The following is a 27,144-nucleotide window of genomic DNA, read 5'->3' on the forward strand; positions in this document are numbered from 1 at the left end:
GTCGTGAGCTGTCTATACTGGCGAGGTGCATGGTGGAGGACAAAATTAGCAGCGGCTAGGTGATGGCATGCAGAGGGTGCATTCTCTGGGACTCGAGAGGTATCCTGAGGCTGGTGTTTAGCGCCCACATGCAGCTGAGGCGAGAGAGCCAATCGAGAAGCTGTGTGGCTTTCTGTGCAATATCGACGGGCGCGTAGCCAGCGCAGCGGACAGAAGAAGAGGGCGAGCAGCACGATGAGCAAGTGGACACGAAGAATGGTGTTGAATGTGTCGACCAGCAGCACAGCCGCGGATGGTGGATGGTGGGTGGTGGGTGGTGGGCGGCGGAAAGCCTTCGGCACGTCGGCAGAGGCGGCCTTGGCTCGAAACACTGCAGCAGTGGCTTTTTTGGCGTGATTCTGCTGCCACGACGGCAACTATCGCGAGCGAGAAAGGAAAGACACGGGTGGCGAATTGGGCGACGAATGGCGCGGGGTGAGTGAAATGCTTCTGGTTTTTTTTTTCTTTCTTTTTTTTTTTTTTTCCTTTCTCTCTCGCATTCCGGGTCGAAAGTTTTCAATCAGAAATAAGCTTCTTGTCGTCCGTGGCATGGCATTGTTCAACGCTAAAATCCCGTGATAAGCAGGGCAAAAGGGACGGCAGGGCGTTACAGTATAGTATCTGGTAGTCATGTCTGGAGAGACGCATCAGGGCAAGCCGTCGTCGTCGTCGTCGTCGTCGTCGTCGTCGTCGAGAGCAAACAGTCCAGTTGACGGGACCGGCGCGTAACAAAGAATCCACTGTCGTCATATGTCCTCACACCGGTCGCCTACCTTACCCACCCGACATCACTCATCCAGCACTCCCCGCCTCTGCCGAGTCCCCACGCATGTGAAGAGGAGAATAATGCCGCCATGGATCGGTCAGATCAGGCCAGTCTCAGAGGTACCTTGCAGCCGCGTACGACAGCGTGCTTCCGACAACCACAACACCATGCAGACAACCGAAGAGAGCCCGTCTAGGGATTGCGCGGCCGCGACCCGGAATGCGCGCTCTCGGACCCCTTCGTCTTCAGGCACGCCGTTACGGATGGTTCGCCGGCCACCCGCTAAGCAAAACTGAGCCTCAACTACGACCAACGCCGTCGACTCTGGGCCTGATGCTGGGCGATTGTTGCTCTGTTCACCCGTGGGGAGACGCGCTGCCCGTCTAAGAATAAGCAGGGAATAAGTGGGTCCCGCCGTCGCCTCCCAAGCATCCAGAACCACGCCGTCGCGCTCTCTCGTCGTCTGTGTGCGTGGGAGCCGTGGCTGCTGTGATGTGCTGCTGCAAAACCTCAACCACTAGCCCTGAGCTCCCTCTTTTTTTTTTTTTTTTTTTCTCTCTCTCTCTCTTTCCTTTTCGCCTCGCCTTCCCGCGCACAGATTCCCTGCCACCCCCCTACTCGACCTCAGACATAAACACACATAGGGGACAGCTGATCGGATGTACATACACTCATCCTTCACACCTGCTTTTCAGTCTCGCCCTGATCAACCTACCCGTGGCTACCGCAACAGCTCCCATCCGATCCCACCCTCCCGCACCGACGCCCCACCGCGCCCTCGGCTTTGATTTGCTCATCTCAACACAACACCGACCGTCCATTGTGAATCTCGCCTCGCCTCCCGTCTCGAATTCCACTGCGCGAAAAAAAAAAAAAAAAAGTCAAAGCAGGCACGAGACCGCGCCGTTGAGACCCAACCAAAGCCGGAACACTGCTCCAACTGGCATAGGTTCCAATTTCCCTTTGTTCGACCCGCCATCTGTGCTGGCAACCATCGTCCACGTGTGTCCGTGGACCCATCTTCAGAGCGTAGATCACCCCGAAAGCACTTGGCTGTTCCAGCTTCCTTGGCCCAGGCCCTGCGCACGTCATAGCTTCTTTCGTTACCCACTTTACACTTATGAACCCTCAATGGCACCTCCTCCCAGACTTCGACGACGACCAATTTGCGGACATGTCCGGCCCAAACTCAAGGGACGAAGCCCTGCCCGAAGCCAGCGGCTCAAGCAGTAGCAACAATTCCAACACGCCGACATTCAATGTCCCGGCCATCCGCACCGAGCAGTCCGACAATGACAACACAGACGCCACCGGTGGCCCCTCGCTCTCCTCGCCGCCGGCCACTGGCACCAGAACAGACACGAAGCCCAAGGGCAAACGTGTCGGCTTCACCACCTCGTCCAACGAGTCGCCCGGCGCAGACGACCGCCTCAACCCCCGTGGCGCCTATGGAGTAGCTGGAGGATCGTCGAATCCGACCTCAGGAGCCACCACACCCCGGTCTGGATATGCATCACCCACCCCCGATGGTCTCGATCGGCCACCGGCTCCCGAGGAGCTGGTCAACGCCGTCCACAAGGCCTTTGGCCAACCGCTGCCGCAAAGACCCAAGCCAGCCATCAGAAAAACGCCTTCGTTGCGCCTTGAGCCCTTTGGCACGTTGGAAGAGTCGGACGAGGAGGACACGCGGGCCAAGAGATCGCGCAACGAGGCTCGTGACCGTGCCAACAAGCTGGCCATGAGCGTTGGCAGCGCATCGGCACCTTCGTCGAGACGGAATTCGTTTGACGACAAGAACGAAAAACGCGCCTCGACAGCAGACGACATTCCCATGCATCACCTGCAGCCACTTCGCCGGCAGACCCACCACGGCGGTCTCAGTGGCTTGAATTCGGACGATGAAGAGGAGGAGAAGAAGAAACCGGCAGACAATGGCACTCTGGAAGAGGCCAAGAAGCTCGTCCGGTCACACACCATTCGCGAAAGGAGAAACGGCCAGATGCTTGCTCCCTCCCAGGACCTCGTCTCGCGACCCTCGACTCCGACCATGGAAAAGAACATGGACGACTACGTTGCAGAGCCCGACAAGTATCGTGGTGGCATTTTCGGAGCCCTGCTTAACCTCTACAGCGCCCAACACCAAGGCCATCATCACTGGGGCGGTCACTCCCGCAACAACAGCGGCGGGACGAGCGGCACGGCTAGTCCCACACTCGGCGGAACGCCGTACGCCATGACGCCCACGACATCTCCGCCGGCCTCGGGCGCCACGACCCCGACTCTTGGGTCCGGCGGCCAAAAGGCGCGGCGGAGTTGGTACCTGGGCGGGCACGGAGGCGGCCACCACCATCCCCATGGGCACCACCAGCATGCCAAGGAGTCGCAATCGTCGCTGGCGCAGCTGGTCGGCTCGTCGGCCATGCTGGCGGCGCCTTCAGCCCAGGGCGGGTTTGACGACGTGCGCGAGAAGCTCAAGCATGCGCCGCGCCCAGGCATGGGCAAGCGCACTCGCAGCGGCGGCGCCATTTCGACGGCCATGCACAAGCTGGGCAAGCCGCGCCTCGAGGACGAGATTCGCATCACGGTGCACATTAGCCAGGTCATGGCTCGCCAGCGCTACCTGCTCAAGCTGTGCCGGGCACTGATGCTGTTTGGCGCCCCGACGCATCGTCTTGAAGACTGCATGAAGATGTCGGCTCGTGTGCTCGAAATTGAGAGCCAGTTTCTCTACATTCCCGGATGCATGATCATTTCGTTTGACGACTCGACCACCCACACCACCGAGGTCAAGCTCGTTCGCGTGAGCCAGGGAGTCGAGCTGGGCAAGCTGCGCGACACGCATGCCTGCTACAAGGACGTTGTGCACGATCGCATTGGCGTCGAGGAGGCAACGCAGCGCCTCGAGGAGATTCTCAAGAGGCCGACCAAGTTCAAGCCATGGACTCTTGTCCCCATCTACGGCCTGGCCAGTGCCTGCGTGGGACCGTTTGCCTTTGAAGCGCGGCTGATTGACCTGCCGATCGCCTTTTTCTTGGGATGCATGGTGGGTTGGTTGCAGCTGATTGCCGCAGCGCAGTCGAATCTCTTCAATAACGTGTTTGAAATCAGCGCTGCGGTGCTGACTTCGTTCTTCGCGCGCGCCTTTGGCTCGATCCGGGGCGGCAATCTTTTTTGCTTCTCGGCGCTGGCGCAAAGCAGCATTGCACTCATTCTCCCTGGATACATTGTGCTCTGCGCCAGCTCGGAGCTGCAGTCGAAGCACCTGGTTGCGGGCTCTGTGCGCATGGTGTACGCCATAATCTACTCGCTCTTCCTCGGCTTCGGTATGACAATAGGCATCGTGCTCTACGGCGTCATGGACCACAAGGCGACGTCGGACACGACTTGCACCGACCAGATGCCCATGGGATACACCTTCTTCTTCGTCCCGGCCTTTACCATCTGCCTCTGCATCATCAACCAGGCCAAATGGAAGCAAATGCCCATCATGGTGACGATCTCGTTCCTCGGATACCTGGTCAACAAGTTTTCGTCGCAGCGATTCGAGAACAACACGCAAATCTCGAGCACGCTGGGCGCCCTCGCCATCGGCGCCATGGCCAACCTCTACTCGCGGCTGGGCACAAAGGCCGACAACTTCTTCCTCGATCTGTACGAGAACCACCTGCGGCCGCGGTGGCGCAACATCCGGCGCAAGACGCTGGGCAAGAAGGACGCAGCCAAGGAAAAGACGCGCTCCATCATGTCAGCATTCCCCAGCAAGCGCCTCGACGACGATTCGGACGACATGTCGCCGCCCGGGTCGTCGGCGGCGTCGGCCATCTACACACCGCGTGCGCGCAAGGTGGGCTACGGCGTCGCGGCCGCGGCCATGCTGCCGGCCATCTTCGTCCAGGTGCCGTCGGGCCTGGCCGTCTCGGGCAGCCTGGTCTCGGGCATCACGTCGGCGGACCAGATTGTCCACAACGGCACCAGCAGCGGAGGCGTGACGACGGTAGCCAGCGGAAGCGATTCGTCGACGCTCAACAGCGCGGCGTTTAGCGTCGGTTACTCGGTCATCCAGGTCGCCATTGGCATCACGGTCGGCTTGTTCTTGAGCGCGCTCGTCATTTATCCGTTCGGCAAGCGGAGGAGTGGCTTGTTTAGTTTCTAAAAGGTCACTTTTTCATCTTCTTGTCCTTTTCGTCCCGTCGCTGGCCGATTGAAATTGCCTTTTTCGTCTTCTGCCGTCTTCCTCTCAACTCACCTCCTCATCTCCTACTTACCTAACTTGTTTGTCTCTCCCGAAAATTGACGACTCTCTAAGGCCTCTCTTATTTCCCATCTCCCTCCTCCCTTCCACTTGTCTCGTAGCCTCTCCACCATCCTCATCTGCCTTGGAGACTCCACCTTCTCATCTCGCTCTCCCGAAAATTGGCCAGCCGGCACACCACATCATCTCATTTCCTCGCATCTTGTACTAGCATCGCATTTCCTAGCCACATTTATTGCAACGACACGCCGCAGATCTCCTATGTCTATGTTTCTTGCCTTATTTTTGCTCTTCGTTACTTCTGCCCGCTCTGTCTTAGTCCTGTCTTGCCGTCTCCTTCTGCCGTTCTAAGCGCCGCGCCTGTTTATCCGTTTTCTTACCTCCTGCTTGTCTGCTTGCTTACTTGTATACCCTTACCCTGAGACCCTCTTTTGCCTCCTCATTCACTCGTTTGTTTGTCCGTTTGGTTTTGCTGCTGCTCCCGTAACGCCCCTGCCTGTCTAGACCGTCCGTTCGTTTGTTAATTTGCTGCATTCGTTTCTTTGCCGGTTTTAGATCGCGAGCGCGGAGTTTTGTTTATCTGTTACTTGCGGTCTGTTTCGCTGTCTGTTGTTGGTCGAGAAAGAAAGAAAGAAAGAAGTCGCAAGCGTTCGCCGGCGACGTCTTCACAACAAAAACTCGAAGCATTGGATGAAAAATTTGGGGGATTCAGCATGGGTTTAAGCATGGGTTTAAGCATACATGGATTAGAAGCATGCGGGGGTTTGGGAATCTTTGTTCTTTTCTATTTGTCTGTCTGTCTGTCGATCTGTTAGCGTGTCATGACTCCTTCCTCCTTTTTTCTTCCCGTCTACTTTCCATTCCATTCCATCTATCTGACCTTGCTTTTCACTTCTCACAAGCGCCATTTGGCATCAAATCATCTTATCTTCTTCGTACACCGCAAATGCATGCTTATATGCGTCGTGGCATTCCATGGTCTCTGCTCCCTTGCTTATTTCTTGCAGTTGGCATCTTGCGTGTAGAGGATGCGATGCATGTGTGCGTAGTAGACTTTGCTGTTACGCTTGATTTAGTAGATGTTGGGGTACCTACCTACCCACCCACCTGTCTATCTGTCTATCTGCCTTTGCCGCACACGCTATTAGAGGCAGCGAACGAGCGCGCCACCGAACGACTGACTGACTGACCAACCAACTAGTCGAGTACGAGGCAGTACATTGACTGGCTACCTACCTGGCTGTATATCTGCTCCACATCCCAATAAGTGTATGATAGCAATAGTTATCGCAAAACAGCGACCAAGTGCAATCTACCTATGCGGTGTGCGCACTTCATCTTTCACCCGCCACCGCCGCTATTACCACTGCTACCCTTGCCCTCCTCCCCTACTCATCGCGTATGCACCACTTCTCTATTTGATGACGAGGAGGGAGCTACATCTTTTAGCCGCCCCTCCCTACCTGGATACCCACATGAACGCATTACCCCCGTGCACATGCACATGGACACGGATGCGGATGCGGATATGGACATGGATATGAACATGGCCCTGGCCAGTCATCAAGCCCGGCTCCGCTTCAATCTGGGATGGGTGGGTCGACGAATAACGGAAAGAGATGGTGGCTGAGCTCTGGAACCCTGCCGCACCTATTTGTTTTTTTTTTTTTTTTTTTTTCCCTTTCTCCCCTGTCTCTCCCCCGCATCCGCCTTTACAAGATCTGGGATGTGATGGGATGATGAGGGGGTGGGTGAGATACTGACTGCACTGCATGGAAGCTCTAGGTAGCACTTTGTGCTGCTGCTGCATTGGCCATGCGACTGACCTCTTGGGCCAGGGTGAGCTGGGGTGGAGGTGTGGGTGTGGGTGTGGGTGTTGTGTTGGATACATAGCAGACTGATTCTGTTTGTTTGTCTGTCTACCTGCGGCTTGTGTCGACTCGACTCGTTTCACGTGGGGTAGTTGTTTGGTTGATGTGGTGTGCATGGGGAAGGGAAGGAGGGGGGTTGGGCAGGGAGTTGGGGAAGCGAACGTGAAGGGCGAGCGAGAAGTCGAGGGTTTAGGAAGGTAGGAAAGTAGGTGCCTGGAGAGACGCAGAGGAGAGATAGGTAGAGAGAGGGGGAGAGGGAGGCGAACACCACCAACGGCACAGATGAAGAGGAAAGCGATGGTCTTGATTAAGACACGTCAACGCTATCCAAAGAACAAAGAGAAACAAATCATGACATCGTCAACAACATGCCACGCCATAGCAGCAACCCACAAACCTCTCAACTCCCACAACGCCCTCACACCTCCCTCTCACCTAACACCATTATTAAATCATCACACCCTTACCGCACCGCACCCTTCTCACCGCTCGCTTCCTCCTCATCCACACTACTCCTACGCTCCACGCCAAGCTTCTCCTCATTATGCGCCCCGATGAACTCCTGCGGCATAGCGATAGGCCGCTTGCTGGCGAACCGCACCGTGGCCCATGCGCTGGGCGACTCGCGGAACATGAGGTCCAGCTCCTCGAGGTTGCGGCCCATGGTTTCCGGGTAGAAGAAATAGATGGACAGGGGGATGCACGCGCCGATGACGGCGTATACAATGTAGTAGCGCCAGCCGATGGTGTCGAGCGCGACGGGGGTAACCATGAGGACGACGAAGTTCCTGTTTGGAGCGAAGTTGATTAGTTGGATGGTGGTCTTGTTGTTAGGGGCGAGAGAGGGAACTGAAGGACTTGACTTACCAGAGCCAGTGGTTGGCCGTCGAAATGGACGACATGGCGACGCGCAGGCGCAGGGGCGCCACCTCGGTGCAGTACAGATAGTTTGCGCCGAGGAAGCCAATGGGCACGAAGAAGTTGAAGAGGTACAGGAAGACGCCGCCGGTGATCTGGGCGGCGCGGTTCTCGACGCCAAACGACGTGGCCACGGCGAGGGCGACCATGCACGCGCTCATGCCCGAGCCCGAGATGATGAAGCAGGCGCGGCGTCCCAGCCGGTCGATGCAGTAAAAGGCGACAAAGGCCGCGACAAATTTCCACGTCAGCGCGCCCGCCGACAGGATGCGCGACTTTTCGGCGCTCATGCCCAGGTTGTCTTGGAACAGGATGGTCGTGTAGACCGAGACGAGGTTGGTGCCGCTGAGCTGCTGGTAGAACTGCAGCATGATGCAGAGGCCGAACCGGTACAGCAGCTTGTCCTCGCCCATGCGCAGCAGGTCCGTCAGTTTGGCCGCGCTCTTGGCCGTCTGCTCCGACGAGATTTCAATGCCTTGCAGCTCCGACGTCACTTCGATCGAGTCGTCGTCGAGGCCCCTAACGGCCGAGATGGCCACGCGCGCCTCGGACACGCGGCCCACGCGGACCAGCCAGCGCGGCGACTCGGGCAGAAAGTAGATGGCGGCCATGAGGACGAGCGAGAAGAAGATGGAAATGGCAATGGGCGGGCGCCAGGTGACGGAGCCCGTCTTGTACTCGTAGAAGCCCAGGTCGATCCAGGACTCGAGGACGTAGCCCAGGATGCAAAAGAGGCCGTCGAGGACGACGTGGCGGCCGCGATTGACGGCGTCCGACGTCTCGCTCTGCCACACGGGCACGCAGGCCGACAGGTTGCCGACGCCAAAGCCCAGGACGATGCGCCCGACGATGAGTTGGGCCAGCGAAAAGGACGAGGCCTCGAGGATGGAGCCGATGAGGGTGCACACGGCGGCCACGAAGATGACATGGCGACGGCCAAACTTGTCTCCAGTGTAGCTGCAGGACAGAGCGCCGACCAGGGCACCGAGGGTCAGAGTGGCCACGACGAGACCTTGGATGGTCGAGTGCTGGCTCTTCACGGCACCCTCTGTGTTTGTCGTGTCAATCTCTGGAAAGGTCTTGTTCCAGTCATTCTCGGTGATGAGGCCACCGAGGCCGGCCTGGTTGTAGCCAAAGATGATGAAAGCAGGGGCAACGATAAAGGCAATCTGGGCGACGCTGAGGGACTTGCCCTGCAGGCCCATAAAGGTGTGTGTGCCCATTGCTGCGGAAGTGATGGTTGGGAAAAAGGGATATAGGGAAAGGGAACAAGAATTGAGCTAGAGAGGGCGGTCAACTTGGGGAGCCAATTTTTTATAGCACGTCGCGACCAGACGAGGGACAACGCAGGGCGCCGTCATCTGGGCCATCAGGTTCGGCAGCACGCAAGCACAGAGAGCAACGTGATCGCAGCTCAGGCCACGGCCACGGCGTCCGTTCTCTTTGCATGGCTGCAGGGCGTCGAGGCAGGACGCCACGGGGCGGGCATGAAGATCTGTGGGCGGCGAAGGAGAGATCGGTAGCTCCTCGGATGGATTGGAGCCGCATATCCGCAAGTGTGTAGAGAGGGGTGACGACTGTTGCGGTGGTTGTAAAATGATGGACCTGCCAAGCGCGACAAGCTCAGTCCAAGGCCGGACAAGCTTCGCGTACAGCAAATCAGCGGGTCCTGTGCACATTGGCGACGCAGCCCAACGACGAACTCGATGTACAATGCAGACGCTTTTCGTCGTCGTCGTCGTCGTTGTCGTCGTCTTTGTCTTTTTCGCAACCGTCTGCCGGCACGTTTGGCGCAGCCGTGAGGCGCTCCGGGAAGGATTCTGCTGAACGGGTGCAACCTTGTACCGTGCGCGTTTGGTGGCCAAAGGCGTTGTCTTCCTCATGTCATCAGGTGGTCCGACAAAGGGTCGAGCAGCGCTCGGGATTCCTGATTCAGCGCCGGGGTAAGCAGCTCTCCACCGTCAGAGGCATCGCGGCGCTGGCAATTGGGCGGGGCAGGATCCAATGTGTCGTCGTTGTGGGGGCGCGCGCTCTCCGGATTTCAGTCGGTCCCACTGTCTCCCAAAGCGGAAATGCTGCCGCCCAGGCCAACCACGAAAACGCGACGAAAAGCAGTCGGGGAACTTGGCTTGTTCCCACGGGGTAGAAATGCGGAGGAAGAGCGCGGGGTTGCAAAACACTGTGAAAAGTCGTCAAGGGCCCCCAGAAATCATTCAATCCCCAGATTCCTCTGGCCATCCCATCGTCATGGCATATACATCGAGGGTTGTAAGAGGCAGGCCCACCGACGTCGGAAGCGGATTTGGTCTGTCTGGTCTAGTCTAGTTTGGCCTACTGTGAGTCTGGGCTTGGGCCGTCGGCAGCGGAGGCATCGAATGCAATAAAACCTCCTCTGCCCGCTACGTCACTTCAGCCGCGCGCTTACCTAGGTACACTCAGCAATTCAGTGCCGCAAATGTCTGCCGGCACTTTGAGACATGGAAAACATGTCCCATCTCATCACCTCACCGTCCATCAGACGCCTCTCTCTGTTACACAACAAACACACTGTGACTACCGATCTCCCGTCGGCCATCTCTCGGCCCGGCCTCCAACATCATCCAGGTCCTGCCTTGTTGGCTGGGACCCTCCCCTTTCTTCTCCACCCACCAGACGCGCCAAATAGATGACGACAAAATTCTGCCTCATCTTTTGCCATTTGCCTCGCTCCTCCGTCGTAGCTTCTTGTTGACCACTCCAAAATTTTTTGTTGATGTTGACTGTTCAATATTTGCTGTCGTGCTCCACATGCACACACACACGGCGCATCTTGCCGGTTTTCCGTCTCGGCCTCGGACTCATTTGGCCCTGCAGCCCAGTCCAGTCACCAGCTCATCGGCACACTGTACGTACGTGCCTCTCATGCGAGAAGCAGAGGGCAAAAAAAGAAATATTGAGCCAAGAAATCGCCTGGTCTTGGCCCTGCAGAGCACACTATCCAGAACCCTCGAGAAGGATTGTCAGGAAATTTTGACGAAGAAAAAGCGTTATCAAAAAGAAATGAGCTGACGACGCGGGCTGGCTGTAGTTCGGTTGCCATGGCTTTTTTTCGGCTATGTGCGGTGCTGTCAGTAGGAGGAATCGGTCGGCACAAACGCACTCAACAACAACAAGCAGCCAAAAAAAAAAAAAAAAAAAAAAAAAAAAAAAAAAGGCCTTCGGGTCGTACAAAACGCCCCGTCTCCAGTCCCTCAGGACAGCAACCGGACGGACGGCTCGGGCCGTGTCGGTGCCGTGTCTCTCTGCCCTGAGCTAGGATTCACATACATACAGATGCACATATATATATATGTGGACTCGCTCAATAGTATCATTTCGACCATAATTGGCGCGGCGAGTCCGCGGGGTTGGGAGAAAGAAAGCATTATTTTATGCACACTTCACGAACATGTTGCTCTGGGTAGTTACTCCACCGACGACTACAAGCGAGCAGCGGTCTGATGTAAGTCGACGCAACACCAATGGAAGCAGAAACGCCGGTGAGAGGATGAAACAACAACGACGGTTACTACCAGCCGTCCAAGTTCTTCTGCGTCGGCTGGTTCTGTCGGGTGCTGCTCGCTCCCTGCCATCCCTTTCCTTTCCTTCACTTTCCACCTCGTTCGCCACTCTCGACCCCTCATTCAATCAGTCAGCCTACTGACCCGTTTACCCGCTTCTTCTCCCTCCCTCTCTCCCTCCTTGACGTGCATCAACACCCATAATGACAACCAGCGAAGTCTCTAGTCGCTTCAAAGTTGACACAAAACTTCCTGCCTGCCTGCTATTCACGCCACGACCCCCCTCTCTCGTCCTGTTTCCCCGCGCCTCGTCTCGCCTCGCCTCGCCTTGTCGTCTCCTCTTCTCCCCTCCTCTCTTAGGTATCCTCTCCATCATTGTGTCGGCGGAAATGAGCAACTAGCTCGCTAGCTTTCTCCTTGCCTGCACAATCCAGCCACGCCATCCCCCCCCAACAACAACCAACCAACCAACCACCCAAACAAGCAACAGCTAGGCGCAGTAGGGGCGGACGAAGTGTCAGACTTGGGGTCAACGTGGCAGACACACCCGACAGACAGGCGTGCACTGTCTGTTCTGGCGAATTCGTTGCATCCAAGGATGGAGGAGACTGACAGACGACCACCATCAGCTGGTAAGCCATGTAGATAGATAGATAGTTTGACATTGTGCCCCATCTATCAACCGTACTCTGCCAGCTCAGCTTTGCCCGCAAAACCCCCACACCACGCCGCGCCGCACGCACGCACACACTCTCCTTGTACCCGTACCCACCCAGCCACACGTCCAAGTCTCAAGTCACCGATTGCTTCCGGCGTCCGTCCACTCGTGCATAAGCACGTACGTGTATAGGTAGTAGTCTACGAACAAGAACCGTGAGTGAATGGAAGAAAGACAGGCTCAGGGTCAGATGTGTAGGCTGAGGCTTGAAGCTACGACTTGGCGTGGAAGCCATGGGGATCCACGAAATGCGTTTTGGATGGTGGAGGGCGAAGTCGTGACGATTTGTTTACTGATGGGTTGGAAAGGGGATGGATGCGTGGGTAAGGTACCTGGCTTGCTATTTGCGGCTCTCTGTCCCCTACTTACACATCTCCGTCAACCCCCCTTACACCCGCACTGCACTCACGTCCTCAACCTTGTGCTCCTCCCGCTCCCACTGCTGCTCCTCGTCGCCCTCGCCCTCGCCCTCGCCCTCGCCCTCCTCCTCCTCATCATCATCTAGCTCACCCCGACTCTTCGAATCGATCCCCACCTCGACATCGCCGCCGCCGCGGTTGCCGCGCCCACAACCCAGCCCGCCACGCTCCCTCAGACTCGGCACTTTGCCCCTGCGCAGCCCCGTCCACGCCCGCGCCTCGTTGCCAGCCGTCCGCCGCCGCCCTAACCCGCGCACCACCTCCCGCGGACACGGCACGTCGCCGACGCTGACGCCGAGACTGGTTGCGCGTCTCGCCAGGCCGAGTGGGAACGGGGGCGGCGGAGTGTACGCGGTGGCGTCGGAAGGCGGCAGCGGTTGGGGCAGCGGCGGCAGCGACGCCACGCGCGGCAGAGGCGGCAGGGGAGGCAGATCCGGGGGCAGCAGATTTTGGGGGGCCGAAACGGTCGTGGTCGAGCTGCTGGCGCTGCTGGTGCCGCCTTTGTCTCTGTCTCTTTCTGTCCTCGAGCTGCCTTTGCTGCTGCAGCTGCGCCGCCGCCGCGCCGCGTGGCAGCTCGTCGGACTGCCGTTCGAGTAGTCGTCCTCTTCGCCCGTCGTCGACTTTCTGGCTGCAGACGGCGACGTCGGGCTGTGGACAGACGCGCTCGAGTGCACTGACCCGCGCCTGACGGCTCTCTTCTCAGCCCGCTTGGCTCGCGCTGCTGCGCGCGCTTCAGCACGCGCTTCGGCTTTGGCGCTTCGTTTGGAGAGCGAGTCGCTCCGTTCTCTACGTGATTTGGGATGGTGGAAGCTTCTGTGCGCTCGAGGCGTTGGGGTAGATGGAGTCGACGAGACGGAGAGGCTAGGCGTGGCGTCTGTTGGCGTTGTGTCTGCCGTTGTTGTTAATGATGGCGGCTTGCTGCGGTCGGGCGTGGAGCGGCCCGTAGTGTCTGTGGCGCTGCTCTCGCGATCCGTCGCGCTGTCCATTTGCTCGCTGCCGAGCTCGTCAATGAGGCGGGGTAGAGGGGCCGCGGGGATGGGCGGACGTGATGCCAGGCGCGGATCAGGCGGGGAACGGGCGCTGGTGAAGGAGTTGAGAGCTTTGTTCATGGCTGCTGAGAGCGGGTCTGGCGAGGGGGTGCGCGAGGAGGGAAAAAGGGGCGAAGAGGGTGGCGACGGAGAACGAGGGGCAAAAGTGGACGGGTCCGCTGAGAGGGTCGGACTGCCGCTGGGCGAGATATTGGGTTGCGTACTAAAAGGACTGGGGGAACGAGAAGAGCCGGAACGGGACCGAGAAGTCATGGACTCGTTGGCTGGAAAGGACCAAGGCGCTTGCGAGTGCGGTGGCAGAGTCGTATGCTGGGGGTGGATCTGTATATGTGGGGGTAATGAATCCGCCGTCTTCCCCCTGAGACTCGATACCCGCCGCCGCCCCCTGGTCTTCTTCTCGAGTTGCTGGAACTGCAGAATTATCTGGCGCAGGAGAACGCTCTCCCTCTGACCCTCGCGCCGTCTTGACTGAATCGTCACCTTCGTTTTCAGGGACATCATCCAAGGTCGGCGTCTTTGGACGGGCCCTTTGACCCGCCGCGCTCAATAGCACCCTCCTATATGCCTTGGAATTGACCACCTCGTCGTCAAACGAGAATTCGGTTGAACTGACTGCGGAGGCTCCATCGCCGAGCACACTGTCGGCATCCTCCTTGTGTCCTAGCACCGACTCAGGGACGTCCACTTCTGGATGCGCTTTCCGCAGTGCGTTGGCCTCGGCCTCTGACTTGACAACCTCGCTAGACTTGTCGTGCAAAAAGTGACGCAGGTCTGACAGCGATTCCCTGCAAAACGTCAGTCTGTGGTGCATGTTTAAACAGTTTCGAGACTCACATTTGCAGAGACTGCAACAACAAGGCAATGGCGCCTTGCTGTCCACGCAACTTTTGCAGCAAGTCATTCATAATGTCTTCCTTCCACAGATACTTGGCCTTGACCCTCCAGCCAAAGCTTGCGCCATCTCTGGCCGATTTGGCGAGCTTGTTCGTCTCGTGCTCCAAGCAGGACAGGGCGATATTGCAGCCAGTGACGGCCGTGTCGAAAATGTCGCGCAACTCGTCGTCAAACTGGTAGCCCTTGGCGTGGTCCTTTTCTAAAAGCCGTTGGACCCGCGACAGGGAAGCCCGCACGACTTCGGTCTCGTTGCAGATGGCGTCAATGGTGGCCGCGGCGTCTTTGTACTTGGCCCGTAGGTCGTGGAGCTCCTTGCTGACGCTCACGGCTTTACACGACAGGCTGATGACGGCGGCGGCGAACTCCATTTTCCAAACGTGTGTCGTCGTCGTCCACTCGGGCGGAGAATGGCGGAATCATCCAAGTGAGTCCATCAGCAATTGATGCAGAATGTTGGCGGACTGAAAGAGAAAACGACGGTCTGGTCGAGCTGGGCGCTGTCACGTTTCCAAGGGGTCGCCGTTTGTAGGGCCCATGTTTTCATTCTTTCAGGTCCAGGCCTCAGTGACAGCAACCCCGCGCCTCTCCAGGCCAAGTCCTGCCTTTCCCGTGCGTAGGGCGTTTGCCTCGGTCGGGACGGAAAGCTTGTTCAACATGTGCGCAGGCCAGCATGTTGGGCCTCCAGCGGAGATGCGAAGAAAACAGCAATGGGGCCTCTTAATGGGCGAGCTCTTGCAGGGGAAGCTGGACGATGTTGGTCATGAACCGGTGGCGCGTGGGCTTTTTCGGGCATCCTATCGGCTGTCGCACCGCCACTGGCGCCAGCCACCCGCCCGACGACGGGACGACGACCACCACCACCACAACGCGCTTCTGGTTCATCGCAGAAATTCTTCTATCAACTCTTGAACGTGGAACGACCAGTCTGCTCAACCTCCAATCATGTTCTAGGAACAGTAAGAGACAAGATTCCTCGACACAAATCCACGCTGCACGTCACAAGGGCTCCAACGGAAGAATCCCATGTCAAGAAGACAGCATTGCAAAGTTCGATTCCTTTGGCATTGCAGGAATCAACAAGGTTTGGGTCGGGACGACGTAAGCTTCAGCCCTGAAAACACCTCTCAAGCTCATCGCGCCGTTTCAAGGCTGTCCCACAAACGTGGACCGTCTCACCTTTCCTTCGACGTCGTCGACATCTCTCATCAAATCGAGGTCGGAGAGAGCATGGCAACCATTTAACAGCCGGCTGCATTACGATACTCTTTTTATGCTGCTCGCACTTCGTCCTTAATTCGTCGTGCCGAGTCTGGAGTGTGAGCTCCTGCTTTCAACACACAAGAGTCCCATGCTCTTTTTGCGTGGGAGTGACGCACTTGAGCAGCTTGATCCCTATCTCGTTTGCATTCTCGTTCAAACAGCGTACAGACCATGTCAACAGGTCTCTTCGTTGGATATTCGTCTGTCAACGAACTAGACCCTTTTCCAACGCAGTTAGTCACCCATACTTGAGACGTGTACCCGTCCAACACCCACTTCCTTCCTTGAAATATGTCGCCATGTTCGCCTCAGTCATCCACGGCCTCGCCGTCGCACTAGCAAGATCCTTAGTCTCCACTGTTCAGGGTGAGATTGAGCAAGGATTCCCGCCGCACTGTTTGGCCACCGACCAGCGTTGGCGAAAATGCACGTGGAGAAAACAGTATCCAGCCCTCTCCTCTCCTCTCCCATTTCTTGAACGAGATAGTCATGTCTTCCACTCAAACGAGGAATGAAATGGCAAGATCAACTACCTGCTTGACACAGCAAAAGTGCTGCTGAACTTCTGCCTCCCTGCCCAGAACACCACAAACCCCTTTCTAGGACGCCGTAGAGAGGCGGAACAAGACGTGAATGCGTCAGTCATTAGCTGTCATCGACGTCGTCGTCGTCGTCAGACACGCAAAACAGGAGAGCAGCTGTGACACGTCGGGCGCATCCATCCATCCATCCATTCCTTACACTGCCGTCACAAGAAAGGACGTCCATTTGACAACGCCATCCTCTCCCATCCATGCTGCCAGCCAGTGTATACAATATAAACCCCACCAACACCAGAGCCATCACACATACATAAATACACACAAAAATGTCCAACCTACCCTCACTATTACGCAGACAGATACCACTTCCGAACCAGCGCTCGCTGAAAAAGGTTCAATATGCGCTGCACCACCCACCTCCACCACCTCCACCTCATCACCTTCGTCACCGTCGCCACCGCGCTGGCGCCCGTACATCCTTCTCCCCTATCCCCTTTCCCCTTTTCCCGCTTTCAAACACAAACACAAACAAACCCACCCAACGCCCTCGCCCTCCCCAATCCATCAACCATCCACACACACACACACACCCCGCTTCAGCCCAGCAGACGCAACGACAACGACAACGACAACGACACCAATCACCACACCAGCCGCCGCCGCCGCCGCAACGGGATCGAGATCGACGTCAGTGCTTTAAAGGATGATGGAGAGCGTTTTGAGTGCAAGTGTCAAAATTTGCGCTCTCAGGGTGTGAAGGAGGGAAGAAGGGAATAAAAGGAAGGAAGAGAGGGAAGAGAGGGAAGGAGGAGGAAGAGGCAAGAAAACCAGGAACCGACGGGGGCCCACGATTTCGATTCTCGAGACATGCGCGGGTCAGGGGAAGGGGGAAGGGTGGGGGAGGTGTGTTGGATGGGATGGCTTAGGTAGGTAGGTAGGTAGGTAGGTAGGTAGGTAGGTAGGTATTACCTGGGCTCAACTTCATTTAGAGTTTCGCGTTTACCCTTTTTCCATCTTCTACAGTGCACCAATCTCGTCGTGAAATGATGATGATGATGATGATGATGATGATGATGATGGCGGCGTGCTCTGGAATAGGTGGTTGGATGAATTGTCTGAAATGCGATTAGACAGGCCCCCGGTCACCTCCTCTCATTCAATCAATCAGTCAATAGTCAGTCAGTCAGTCTTACTCTAGCAATCCCACCCAGCAGTGTCTTGTCACCTCCTCCTGTCTGTCTAAGTGAAAAAGTGTAGTGAACACACCCCAGCTCCTGCACGTACCCTACCCCTGACCCGTACCTTGATGCCATCCAACCGTGCCCACGATGCCTGACTGCCTGCCTCTCATGCATGCCATGCCAATCACCCCAGCAGCCCACCATTGTATCAAAGATGAAAAGCGAAAGCTCTAAAACAGCCGAGTCAATCGAATCGATTTGCCCCATCCCACACATGCATACATGCAAACTCGCTTGCTTGCTTGCTCGCCTGCTTACTCGCTCATGCACACATGTTTCAAAATCAGACAAAGCAAAAAAAGGCGAAGCAAAACCGACCAGATCAACCCACAAAACGCCACGCTATCCGCTACCTCTGTCCGGGAAGAAAAAAAGACACGCCCCTTCGTAACCTGCACGCGGCATGAACGAGACACTACCTCGCCCGCCTGCCCCTGAAGAAATCGTAGCTCGTCTCCTCGCCCGCCAACTCGCCGCCGGGCGTCTCATCCAGCGGCACCTGTCTGTATCCCGCACTAGCCGCGAGACCAGGGCGAGGACTGACACTGCGACCACCACGACCAGCGGGGCTTGGATCGCGCAAAGACGATCCGCCCATGGGCGCCGCGCCCGCGACGAGACTGACGTCCGAGAGCGACACGTCGTTGGAGACGGCGTTGGAGAGGGGGCTGTAGGCGCGCGAGGCCCCGCCGGCTACCGGCATGGGGTGCTCGAGGTCGGTAAAGGTGCGCTGCGAGTCGTGCGACGGGCGCAGCGGGTCGTATGGGTTGTGTAGGACCGACGGGCTACCCGGCCGGCTGCCATAGGCGGGCGACGAAGGACGGCTGTTGCTGGCATACCCTCCGAGCGCAGGGCTGCCTGGCCGGCTGTCGAAGCCGGTGCGGAACGTCGTGGGCGTGCTTGGGCGCGAGTAGAGCTCGCCGTCGCCGCCAAACTCCTCGCGGAACTCGGGCCGGTTCTTGTAGTTTTCAAAGTCCATTTGGGCCTCGGTGACGATTTCAAACGGCGAGGCGTTGGCCGCCGCCTTGCCCACTCTTGCTTTCGACATCTTGGTCATATCGTAGGTGTCGCTGTAGGCCGTTACAGGCGCTCCGTCCGTGTCCTGGTCCAGGCGACCACGGTAAATTTCGCGAAGGAGGTGCTGGGATTTGGCGTGCACCATCGGCGTCATCAGGGGCTTGTACAGCGCTGGGTGGCCGAAGCGTACGCCGACACGGTCCGAACGTTGCTTGGGCCGTTCAGGAAGGCCCTCTTCGCGTCCCTTTTGACTGCCCTTGCTGTAAAAGTGCATCTGGCCGTCGTATTTGCGTTTACACCACCACTTGAAGCCGATTAGGACCAGAGGCAGCGGAAACATGCAAGCGGCTTGGTTCATGTTCTCCTTGCGAGCCATGACGAACAAAAAGGCGACAAGGTTCGCGAAACCGGCTGCAAACATGAATCTGTTGAACAAGACGCGCCAGAATGCGCCACCCGATTCGTGCTTGGTGATGAAGACGTACCTGGATGATCAGCAAAAGCCAGCTAAGGTCAATGAGCACACTTACAGCAAGAGGTACTTCTTCAGGTAGCTGTCCAGGGTAAAGTACAGACAAGCGACGGGCAAGACCAGGGGTTGAAAGGGCGCAAAGACGAGCGCAATGGTCGAGTAAAAGAGAAAGAAGTTGTAGTAGCAAGCATAGTCAAACGCCGGAGGCGCGCTCAGCTCAATGAGCCGCCTGGGCGTCGGGCTCGAAAAGGTGCGGATGGCGTAGTTGATGAACATGTTGCCGAGCTGCGAAAGATCCCACGCTGCGCCAAAGTTGCGCTGTAGCAGGTAGTTGAGCCAAAAAGGAGAGACCTGGCAAAAGGCTGTCATGAGTCTCCCATAGAGATCTGTCGACTGAATCGCAGTCCAGGCATCTATATTGTCTGTTTGCTCAGTGTCGATGATGGCCACAGCATAACGCCACGCCGTCGAGAAGAGGGAGAAGACGATCAAGTTGTTGAAGATAAAGAAAGAATACAGCTTGTGCATGACGTGCCGTTCGCGCGAAGTCTTGGAGTAGTCGCCCGCATTGATGGAGATGCGTCGGAAGATGATGGGCAGGAAAAAGTAAAAGAGAGTCGTCACAAGCGGCGCCGCAATGCCTTGGACAGCTCCCCAGAACTTTGGGTTTGCAGATAGCGTGACCTGGAAATCGTGCCAGACTGCACCCAGATTCGTCAAGTTTGCCAAAAACACAGCAATCATGGCGTTGGGTACGATCCAGACCAAGGTAAGCAGCGTGACCCAAATATTGTTGAAGATGGTTCTCCACACTCGGGTCTTTTTATCCAGCGGCAAGTTCTTCCAAATGAGGTCGCTCGGCTTGGGCGCCAGACGGACGCTGGACCCGTGGGGGTGCTTCCTCTTGGCAGCATAAGCCACACCGTGAGCTTCCTCGATGCTATCGTAGCTGGCAAATCCATAAGGCAGCGCGTTGCGATTGTCCACGGACAGCCTGACCTCGGTGATTTCAAGCTCTAGACTCTTGATCCGGGATGTGAGATAGTCGATGGCATCCACTTTCTGAGGCTTGGTGTATGAGCGGTCGTTTTTGTGTGTCTTACAGACCGGCCGGTTCATGGGAAGCTTATTAGGATTCTTCAGATACTTGGCCAATACTTCTTCCAGATGCCTGACGGCGGCTTCGTGGTCCTCAATCAGCCGCGGAAGGTCCTTGACGTTGCGAGCAATGACTCCGCTGGGGGCATCCGTCGCAACCTTGATTTCCTCTGTGATTTTGACTATGCCGTCGTCTGTGCGGTAACCTCTCGGGATGTCCGTGACCATCAGGGTACGCGAATGCAGGCTCTTTTGGTAATCATTGCTCTCAAAGTATTCTCTCCGGAGCTTGGCCACAGCGCGGTAATTCCTCCACAAAAAGAAGAAAATGATGCCATTAAAAATGTAAGACAGCAGGACGTGAGCCCAGCAGCTGGCGCCCCAGACGCCCAGGGGCGTCAATTTCATAAACAGAGAGTTGTCGCTTGTGGCGTGGTTCTGGGCATTCTGAACCAAGTTTATGGGAATGTAGACTCCGCAGCCGAGCAGGGACAGGATGATGAAGATGTTGCGGCACATTTTGGTGAAGCGCAAAAAGACGGCGGCGTCCAGGCCAACCTTTTCCACCAGGAGCTGCTCCTTGGTCTTGAGGACGGGCTGGACCCAGTCAAAGACGCCCTTCTTGACCGGGGGCGGGGCGTGTTTCTCGTCGGCATGCTTGAGGCGCGGGGCGTATACGGTGTTGTTGTAAGGTCTGAGCAGGCAGAACAAAAAGGCAAAGATGGCGGCGGCTCCGAGCGAGTAGCCCAGCGAGGACCAAAAGGCTTTTTCGTCGAGCTATCAGCGGGTTAGAACGGGCTTGGGCGGGCGGCGGCAGCAGCAGCAGCAGCAGCAGCAGCAGCAGCAGCAAGCTCGTACCTCGGTGTTGAAGGGCGACTGAATCAGATCCAGGAACTTGTCAGCGCTGCTCTCCTCGTCGGCGCGGGTGCGCAGGCTTGCGACGACTTGACGCGGCGACATGGCCGGTCGAGGCGGGGAGGGGGAAAAGTGTCGTGGGAAAGAAGGCGAACGAGTGGCGAGAGGGAAGGGTCGAAAATTACGCGGCCATTGACTTGAGCCCCTGGCAGTAGTTGTAGAGAAAGAGCAACGGGAGTCGAGGGCGTGGCGGCGGCGAGTAGCACAGGCTCCTAGGATATTGGGGCTCTGGGGGAACTTTTGGGAGAATGGCGGCGGATGGACGGAGGTCGAGGGCCAAGGCGAGCAGAGCAAGCTGCAAGGGCGCGGTGTGGTGAAAAGCGCACGACTCACTCACTACCTAGCAGCAGAAGGAGCGACAAGAATGTGGTTACGTAGGCGGAGGAGGAGTCCCGTCGGAGGTGGTGAAGCGCAGCGGGACCCCGGACGTCGGACCAGGGCGTAGGGCAGGGCCAGTGCAGAGCCTAAGGAAGTGGAGGATAGACCGTCTGCACGGACAAAGCTGTCGCGTCCCTTGACTGAAGTTGTATACAGTTCTCGTCAACGGCCTTTTTGTCATGGTACCGGGTTCCGTTGCTGGTGAGCGAGCTGACCAGGAACGTGGCTGTCTGCCGCTGATGCCAGGCTCCGTATTCCCTGCGCGTGCCATCCGATGGCCGTAATGGCACATGTAGTGCTCTTTTTTGGTCGACTCTGTGGCGCACATGCATGCCGCAACTCGATTCGACAGACGTCCATCAACAAGTGTTTCCATTGTCTCCCTTCGCTTGTTTTGTTTCTACCGCTGCTGCTTGGCACTCCTCTCACTCCTCACGCGACCATCCCGACCTGGATGCTCTGCTACGTGAGAGGTCGTATCCAGACGACTAGACCACCACGGCCCGCTGTCAACTCCTTTCCGCCGTCGACAAATGCCCATCAGAAGTGCTCGCACCCTTGAGACATGTGATGGTCCAGAAAACATTTGACATTGAATTTTATCGTCGTCGTCAGTCAAAGAAATAGAAGCCTCTGGAACGGCAGGGTGCAGGGTCCGAGCTAGCCCAAGCCCTTCAACAACGACCATCACAACAGAAGTGATTGGCCACCACGCCCCGATTTTTTGATTTGGTGGCACTGCACATGTCGCTCGCCCCGTTGCTATTTTTATAGACATCCACCACCACCTCTTCGTCAGGCAGGCCGTTTGTTGTTGAGCGCCGCCGTCAAAGAAACCCTTTGCCCATCCATGTCGCCTCCCTCTAGGAGCTTCCCTGCTTCCACGCAGCGTCGGCGTCGGCGTGAATCTGTGGCTCACGAATATGCGCCCTCAGCTCCCTCTTCCTCTTGAAGTCGGCGCCAAACCGCTGGTCGCGGTCGCCAATGACGGCGTCCATGTGCGGCATCTGCTCGGCCCGGGTGAAGCTCGTCATCAGCTGCGGCTCGCCCAGCGGCACCTTGTGCCCCAGGTCCGTCTGCCACAGGTGGAACACCTTGCCGTACAGCCCGACCACCTGCTCCATCTCCTTGGTCTCTGCCGCGTCCCACGCCGCCGACGGCACCAGCGGGTTCGGCTGCGGCATGATTAGCATCCCCGACTTGACCTCGAATACGTGCGAATGCCACAGCCGCCGCTCCTCGGCCGGTAGCTCGTTGTACAGCTTGGGCGTGATCATGTACTCGATGCCAATGAGGCGCGCGTTGGGCTCGGGCGAGTCGTAGAGGATGCACTGCCGGACGTCTTCGTTGAGGTGCGCGCAGTAATGATTCGCCTGAACGAATCGTCCCGTATCGTTGGCGTAGACGTGGAACGCATTCAGGTGTGCGCAGATGCTCTTGACGGGGCGGACATCCTAGGTTCCACATCCCGTCAGCACGTTCAACCAACATGGATAGTCACTACCAGCACCAACATACCTGCGTCATTCCCGCACCCGCCTCCAACACCTTACTCTCCATACTGCGCGGCTCGCCTGCCGCATTGTTCGTCTCGGGCAGCTTATCGAGGCCGCCGCTAGTGCTGCAGTGGGCGCTCATTTTGCGTCTGATTGAAGTCGAGAAGGAAATAGGCTGACAGATAGGTCTGTATTCAGTTGAGAGAGAATCGCCGTCCAAGGCGACGTCGTTTGCGTTGCAATTGCTTGCTTGCATCACAACAGGACGCGGCAGCCAGCCAGCTTTAAGTGCACCACGCATCCTCGCTCCGTCCCTCTACCTCACCTACCTGCCCATCTACCTGCCTACCTCACACATCCGTCACTCCTCTGCGCCTCGGGAACCTCCCGCAGCTCACTGACCACACACATAATCATCTAACGTGTCCCACCGCTCTCCCACGCCGGTCGGCATCCCACCCACCTCACCGCCGTAGAATGGTCGCCGTCCATGCACTTGTACACGTAACCACGTATGTTTCTCATTCTGGCTTGGCTCTCGACTTCCCTGCTGAAGTAGGTAGCTAGTTACCTAGATGTGAAAACCGAAAGACGAGCGACGGAACGGGATACATCGGACGGACTACTGTGACGCAGCGACGTGCGCTGGTGGACAGTGAGGAGGTGACCGAGGGGCGGGCATGCCGTCGCGGGGACGATGACGTCACGGTGATCAAATCCCGTCCTCCAGCTGCTTTAGATTGGATCAATGGATCTGATGGAATGGAATTGAATCAAACTGAACGTCTGCTCTTACTCCTGGATCCAACCGAATGGACATATACTCATGTATCTAGCGCTGCGATAACGGTCTCCCATCTTCTTTCCTTCCAACCCACCTCGAACAAGTAAACCGGGCCATTTCATGCTTAAAACCCAGCAACACTGCACACACACACACACACACACAGATTATCTTATCTAAATCTAGATCTATCCACACGAGCGTGCGCCCTTGTCCAACCGTCCGCCGACTAGACCAGTGCAGACGATAAGGTAACGCTGCGCTTACCGGTGGTGCTAAGCAACGCACCGCCAACCTTTTAGTATTCGGCGACCACTCTGCCGCACGTATGCATGGATGGCGCGCTCCTTAGACAAAAGGCGGGCTAAGAGGTCTAACCCGAACCCTAAACTAGCAGCATCGTGGGCGTTTTGCTTACGGGCTGGGTTTTCTGAGTTTTGGCGTCAGAATGTCGCTTTAATGTGCTGTATTGCTGTGAGGACTGGAGGGAAAATGTGGACGCATGCCAGGTGGTATGCATCAAGGGAGCGAGCCGAGATGCACGGTAAGTGAGGTCAGTGGTAAACTGCCGCAAAGGTAGTCAACATTTTCGCTACGCGGTGGTGAAAGTGTCTAGTCCAGTCCAGCCAACCAGCCCGGCCCCGGTCACGTCGATCAAGCGCCAAGTGCGCTTCCAACCCACCGACCACGAAGCTGATTATCACAGTGCGCAGTAGGCCAATCAAATGGGGTCTTTTACCAATACAAGAAAGCAAGCACTTTTTTCGCATTCAAAATTACCATGAACTATGTGCTCCTCGCGCGCCATCCTACCCAACGAATCCATCCGCATGTGCACGCAACAACAACAACGACGCCAGAGAAATCAGGGGAGGGGTATCTCGGCAACACGCATCAAGCAGTACGTACATAGACACGATTCAACCGTCGCTCGTAAATAGGTGAGAAGATAGCCAGCCAACCAGAAACAATGACGCGATATAGAGTATGGCGGCGTTGTGTCCAATCATCGCGTGAAATCCGGGTTGAACGACGGCTCGCGCCACACCGTGTCGCGGCGCTTGAGGTTGCTGCCCCGGGCTTTCCTGTCCCTCGACCGCGAGGCGCCTCGCTTCTTACGTGACTGCGAGATCTGGCGGCGCTGGAAGGCGCGCTGGAACCAGCGGAGAATCATGCCGCGCCTGTTGGTTTGTCGAGTCAGTCAACTAGTGCATAGGGGAGGGGATAGGTGTGGAGGTTCTACTCACATCAAACCGCAAATGGTGACGACCATGACAGGGATCGCAATGTACCAAAAGAAGCGATCGCTGTTCGTGATGGCCCAGAAATGCTCGAAATTCTGGCCAAAGTATCCGGTCAAGAAAGTGAGGGGCAGGAAGAAGATGGTGACGGCCGTCAGCTGCTTCATCGACTCGTTTTGGTACGTCGACATGATATTGAATATGAGCGAAATCATGTCGTCGGCCGCTTTGCACATGGCGTCGACGCTCTGCGTGATCATGATGCAATGGTCCTCCGTGTCGCCCAGATACGTGTGCGTGAGCGGGCTGATGGTCACGTTGGACGCAGAAAGGCGTGATGGTCTGGTCTCGAGTCCCGCATGTCGAGCTTTGGAGAATGTTAGCGAGAGTCGTGTTTTCATACATTGAAAAGACGTACCTGTGGGTTCAATCTTGTGGTCACGCAGGGCATTGATTAATCCAATGATAGGCTGGATACGGTGTTTCAGGACCGACAGCTCCGTCGTCATAATGTAAAGCGCTTTCGAGTGACCAACACTCGGCTCGGTCAAGACGTCGAGTTCCAAATCGCTTATGACGTCTTCGTAAGCGGCCGTGACTGGAATAGCCAGGTCGATGATGGCGTCTATCAATGCCTGCACCATCATGCTCGCATCGGCGCTGCGCCTGAGGATTGTATCGGGGGTCTCGAGGCGAGTTAGGATGGGCTTCTCGACGTCCTCGGCCGAGTGCTCGAAGAAGCAAATGACAGTGTTGTCGCTTGTCAGAAACATGGAAACTTGCTCGACACTGACGGCGAGATCCTTTCGCGAGAGGGCTGAGTGCCTTTCCATGTATTCTGTCCTCTCAACGTTGGGCCCGCCTCGGTAGCGCTGCAGAGTGCGAAACTTTTTTGGCTTGGATTTCGCCAACGAGGCGGGAGGAAGACTCGAATCCATGCGCTCCAGCTTGAAGCGAGTCTCCTTGTCTGGATCGTTGCCATTGACGGCGCGACTGTTGATCTTTTGCCGACGCCTCAAAAGGCGGCCAAACCACTTTTTGTCTTGCATGTTGCGGTACTCACCATCATCATCATCATCAACATCATCTGAATCGGAATCGCTCGATGAACTGCTGTCGGAATGATTGTCGAGCTGTATCAACTTCTGTAGAGTCAAGAGGACTTGGCAGTGTTAGTGTCACTCCGAGGGCCAGTCGCAGGCACATCCAAGTTGGGCCGCGCATAAATATACATTGGAAGCCGAAGCTTATCATGACATGAGCCTCCAAGACGCACATGAAAAGTTCGCTAAAAAGAAGAAACCAAGGTGTCCACCAGGGTGCCAAAGGCCCGTGAAATTGAAACACATTGATTTCCTTCTTTTTTTTGCGCAAGCAAAGAAAACGGGTGGAACTTACAAAATGCGTGGTCAGAATACCAATCGGCCTTGGTTCTACCTCTGGTGTTCATCAAGTCCTCGACCGCCAGACGATGAAGGCCGTAGTGCTTGCTCAGAATCTTGATCACATCCCAACTGAGGCCGTTGACGTTGATCCAGCGACAGGTGACCCATTCCTGTTTGGGACGGTCCAAGAATCCGCCAAGGGAGTTGTTTTCCAGCTTGTGCTGCTCCATTGCTTCATCTGAAAAGTCAACGACTGTAATGGCGACATCAGCGTGCAGATGGTTGTGGCGGGCGTCAGTGTCTGCGGCCGTGTAATCGACACCTGGCTCGGCTCCTGGCTCCGTTTCCCATACAGGCCGCGTCGGGGAATGATAGTGCGTCACCGTGTTGGTACGCGTAGGCCGTCTGAAGAGCGTATCGGCTGAGCGCCTGTTGCGATCTGTCCCCGTCGAGATGCTGGATGCTGCGCTTCCCCTGCGCGCTCTGCCGCGGCCTCGAGGAGATCTGGACGATGGTGCGTCCTGAGCCTCGACGTCGTACGGTGGGACTGAAGGGCGGCCAGGGTCTCCAAAATCGCGCACCGTCGGATCTGCCATGGTAACCAAGGGTCGGTGTGATCAACCGCGAGTTGGAAGTGATGGCAGGTGGGAGTCTGTTGATGTTTCTTTGGAGAAAGTGTCGCGGACACAAATATGGAGCGGGGCGTCGTGCCGCAACACCGCAAATCGATTGATCTTCAAGGACAAATCGGCATGTCGACGCTGGGTACGAGACGCATGACCGAGCGAGACTTCCCTTGACACGAGATGCGACGTTGGGAAAATGATGAAGAGTCCAGTCTAAGGGGTCC

The 27,144-nt window shown here is 56.8% G+C and overlaps 7 protein-coding genes across 7 annotated transcripts; 2 read left to right on the forward strand and 5 right to left on the reverse strand.

The window, feature by feature from the left end:
* Positions 1 to 1,979: 1,979 nt before the first annotated feature.
* IWZ02DRAFT_379421 (pheromone-regulated membrane protein) lies at positions 1,980 to 4,958 on the forward strand (the record flags this gene model as incomplete). The annotated part of the gene is made up of 1 exon (XM_066765038.1): positions 1,980 to 4,958. The coding sequence occupies one exon, from the start codon at positions 1,980 to 1,982 to the stop codon at positions 4,956 to 4,958; it is 2,979 nt and encodes a 992-aa protein (XP_066621567.1).
* A 2,166-nt stretch (positions 4,959 to 7,124) lies between these two features.
* Positions 7,125 to 9,255, reverse strand: IWZ02DRAFT_290545 (general substrate transporter). The gene is made up of 2 exons (XM_066763781.1): positions 7,796 to 9,255; positions 7,125 to 7,716 (listed from the first exon to the last, which is right to left on the reverse strand). The coding sequence occupies exons 1-2, from the start codon at positions 9,067 to 9,069 to the stop codon at positions 7,392 to 7,394; spliced, it is 1,599 nt and encodes a 532-aa protein (XP_066621568.1). The 5' UTR covers positions 9,070 to 9,255; the 3' UTR covers positions 7,125 to 7,391.
* A 4,518-nt stretch (positions 9,256 to 13,773) lies between these two features.
* Positions 13,774 to 14,833, reverse strand: IWZ02DRAFT_379926 (uncharacterized protein; the record flags this gene model as incomplete). Its single annotated transcript, XM_066765071.1, has 2 exons — positions 13,774 to 14,356; positions 14,406 to 14,833. The coding sequence occupies 2 exons, from the start codon at positions 14,831 to 14,833 to the stop codon at positions 13,774 to 13,776; spliced, it is 1,011 nt and encodes a 336-aa protein (XP_066621569.1).
* Positions 14,834 to 16,666: 1,833 nt separating this feature from the next.
* Positions 16,667 to 17,044, forward strand: IWZ02DRAFT_433895 (uncharacterized protein; the record flags this gene model as incomplete). The annotated part of the gene is made up of 1 exon (XM_066766327.1): positions 16,667 to 17,044. One exon carries the CDS (start codon positions 16,667 to 16,669, stop codon positions 17,042 to 17,044), a length of 378 nt encoding a protein of 125 aa, XP_066621570.1.
* An 879-nt stretch (positions 17,045 to 17,923) lies between these two features.
* On the reverse strand, positions 17,924 to 21,055 carry IWZ02DRAFT_379847 (putative DUF221 domain protein; the record flags this gene model as incomplete). Its single annotated transcript, XM_066765065.1, has 3 exons — positions 17,924 to 19,010; positions 19,056 to 20,872; positions 20,954 to 21,055. The coding sequence occupies 3 exons, from the start codon at positions 21,053 to 21,055 to the stop codon at positions 17,924 to 17,926; spliced, it is 3,006 nt and encodes a 1,001-aa protein (XP_066621571.1).
* A 1,196-nt stretch (positions 21,056 to 22,251) lies between these two features.
* Positions 22,252 to 23,026, reverse strand: IWZ02DRAFT_491324 (uncharacterized protein; the record flags this gene model as incomplete). Its single annotated transcript, XM_066769733.1, has 2 exons — positions 22,252 to 22,842; positions 22,907 to 23,026. 2 exons carry the CDS (start codon positions 23,024 to 23,026, stop codon positions 22,252 to 22,254), a joined length of 711 nt encoding a protein of 236 aa, XP_066621572.1.
* A 1,648-nt stretch (positions 23,027 to 24,674) lies between these two features.
* On the reverse strand, positions 24,675 to 26,890 carry IWZ02DRAFT_433898 (uncharacterized protein; the record flags this gene model as incomplete). The annotated part of the gene is made up of 4 exons (XM_066766328.1): positions 24,675 to 24,849; positions 24,916 to 25,276; positions 25,328 to 26,071; positions 26,308 to 26,890. 4 exons carry the CDS (start codon positions 26,888 to 26,890, stop codon positions 24,675 to 24,677), a joined length of 1,863 nt encoding a protein of 620 aa, XP_066621573.1.
* Positions 26,891 to 27,144: the final 254 nt, after the last annotated feature.

This window comes from Phyllosticta citriasiana (assembly GCF_038021145.1).
Source record: "Phyllosticta citriasiana strain CBS 120426 chromosome Unknown IWZ02scaffold_8, whole genome shotgun sequence".
NCBI lineage: Eukaryota > Fungi > Ascomycota > Dothideomycetes > Botryosphaeriales > Phyllostictaceae > Phyllosticta > Phyllosticta citriasiana.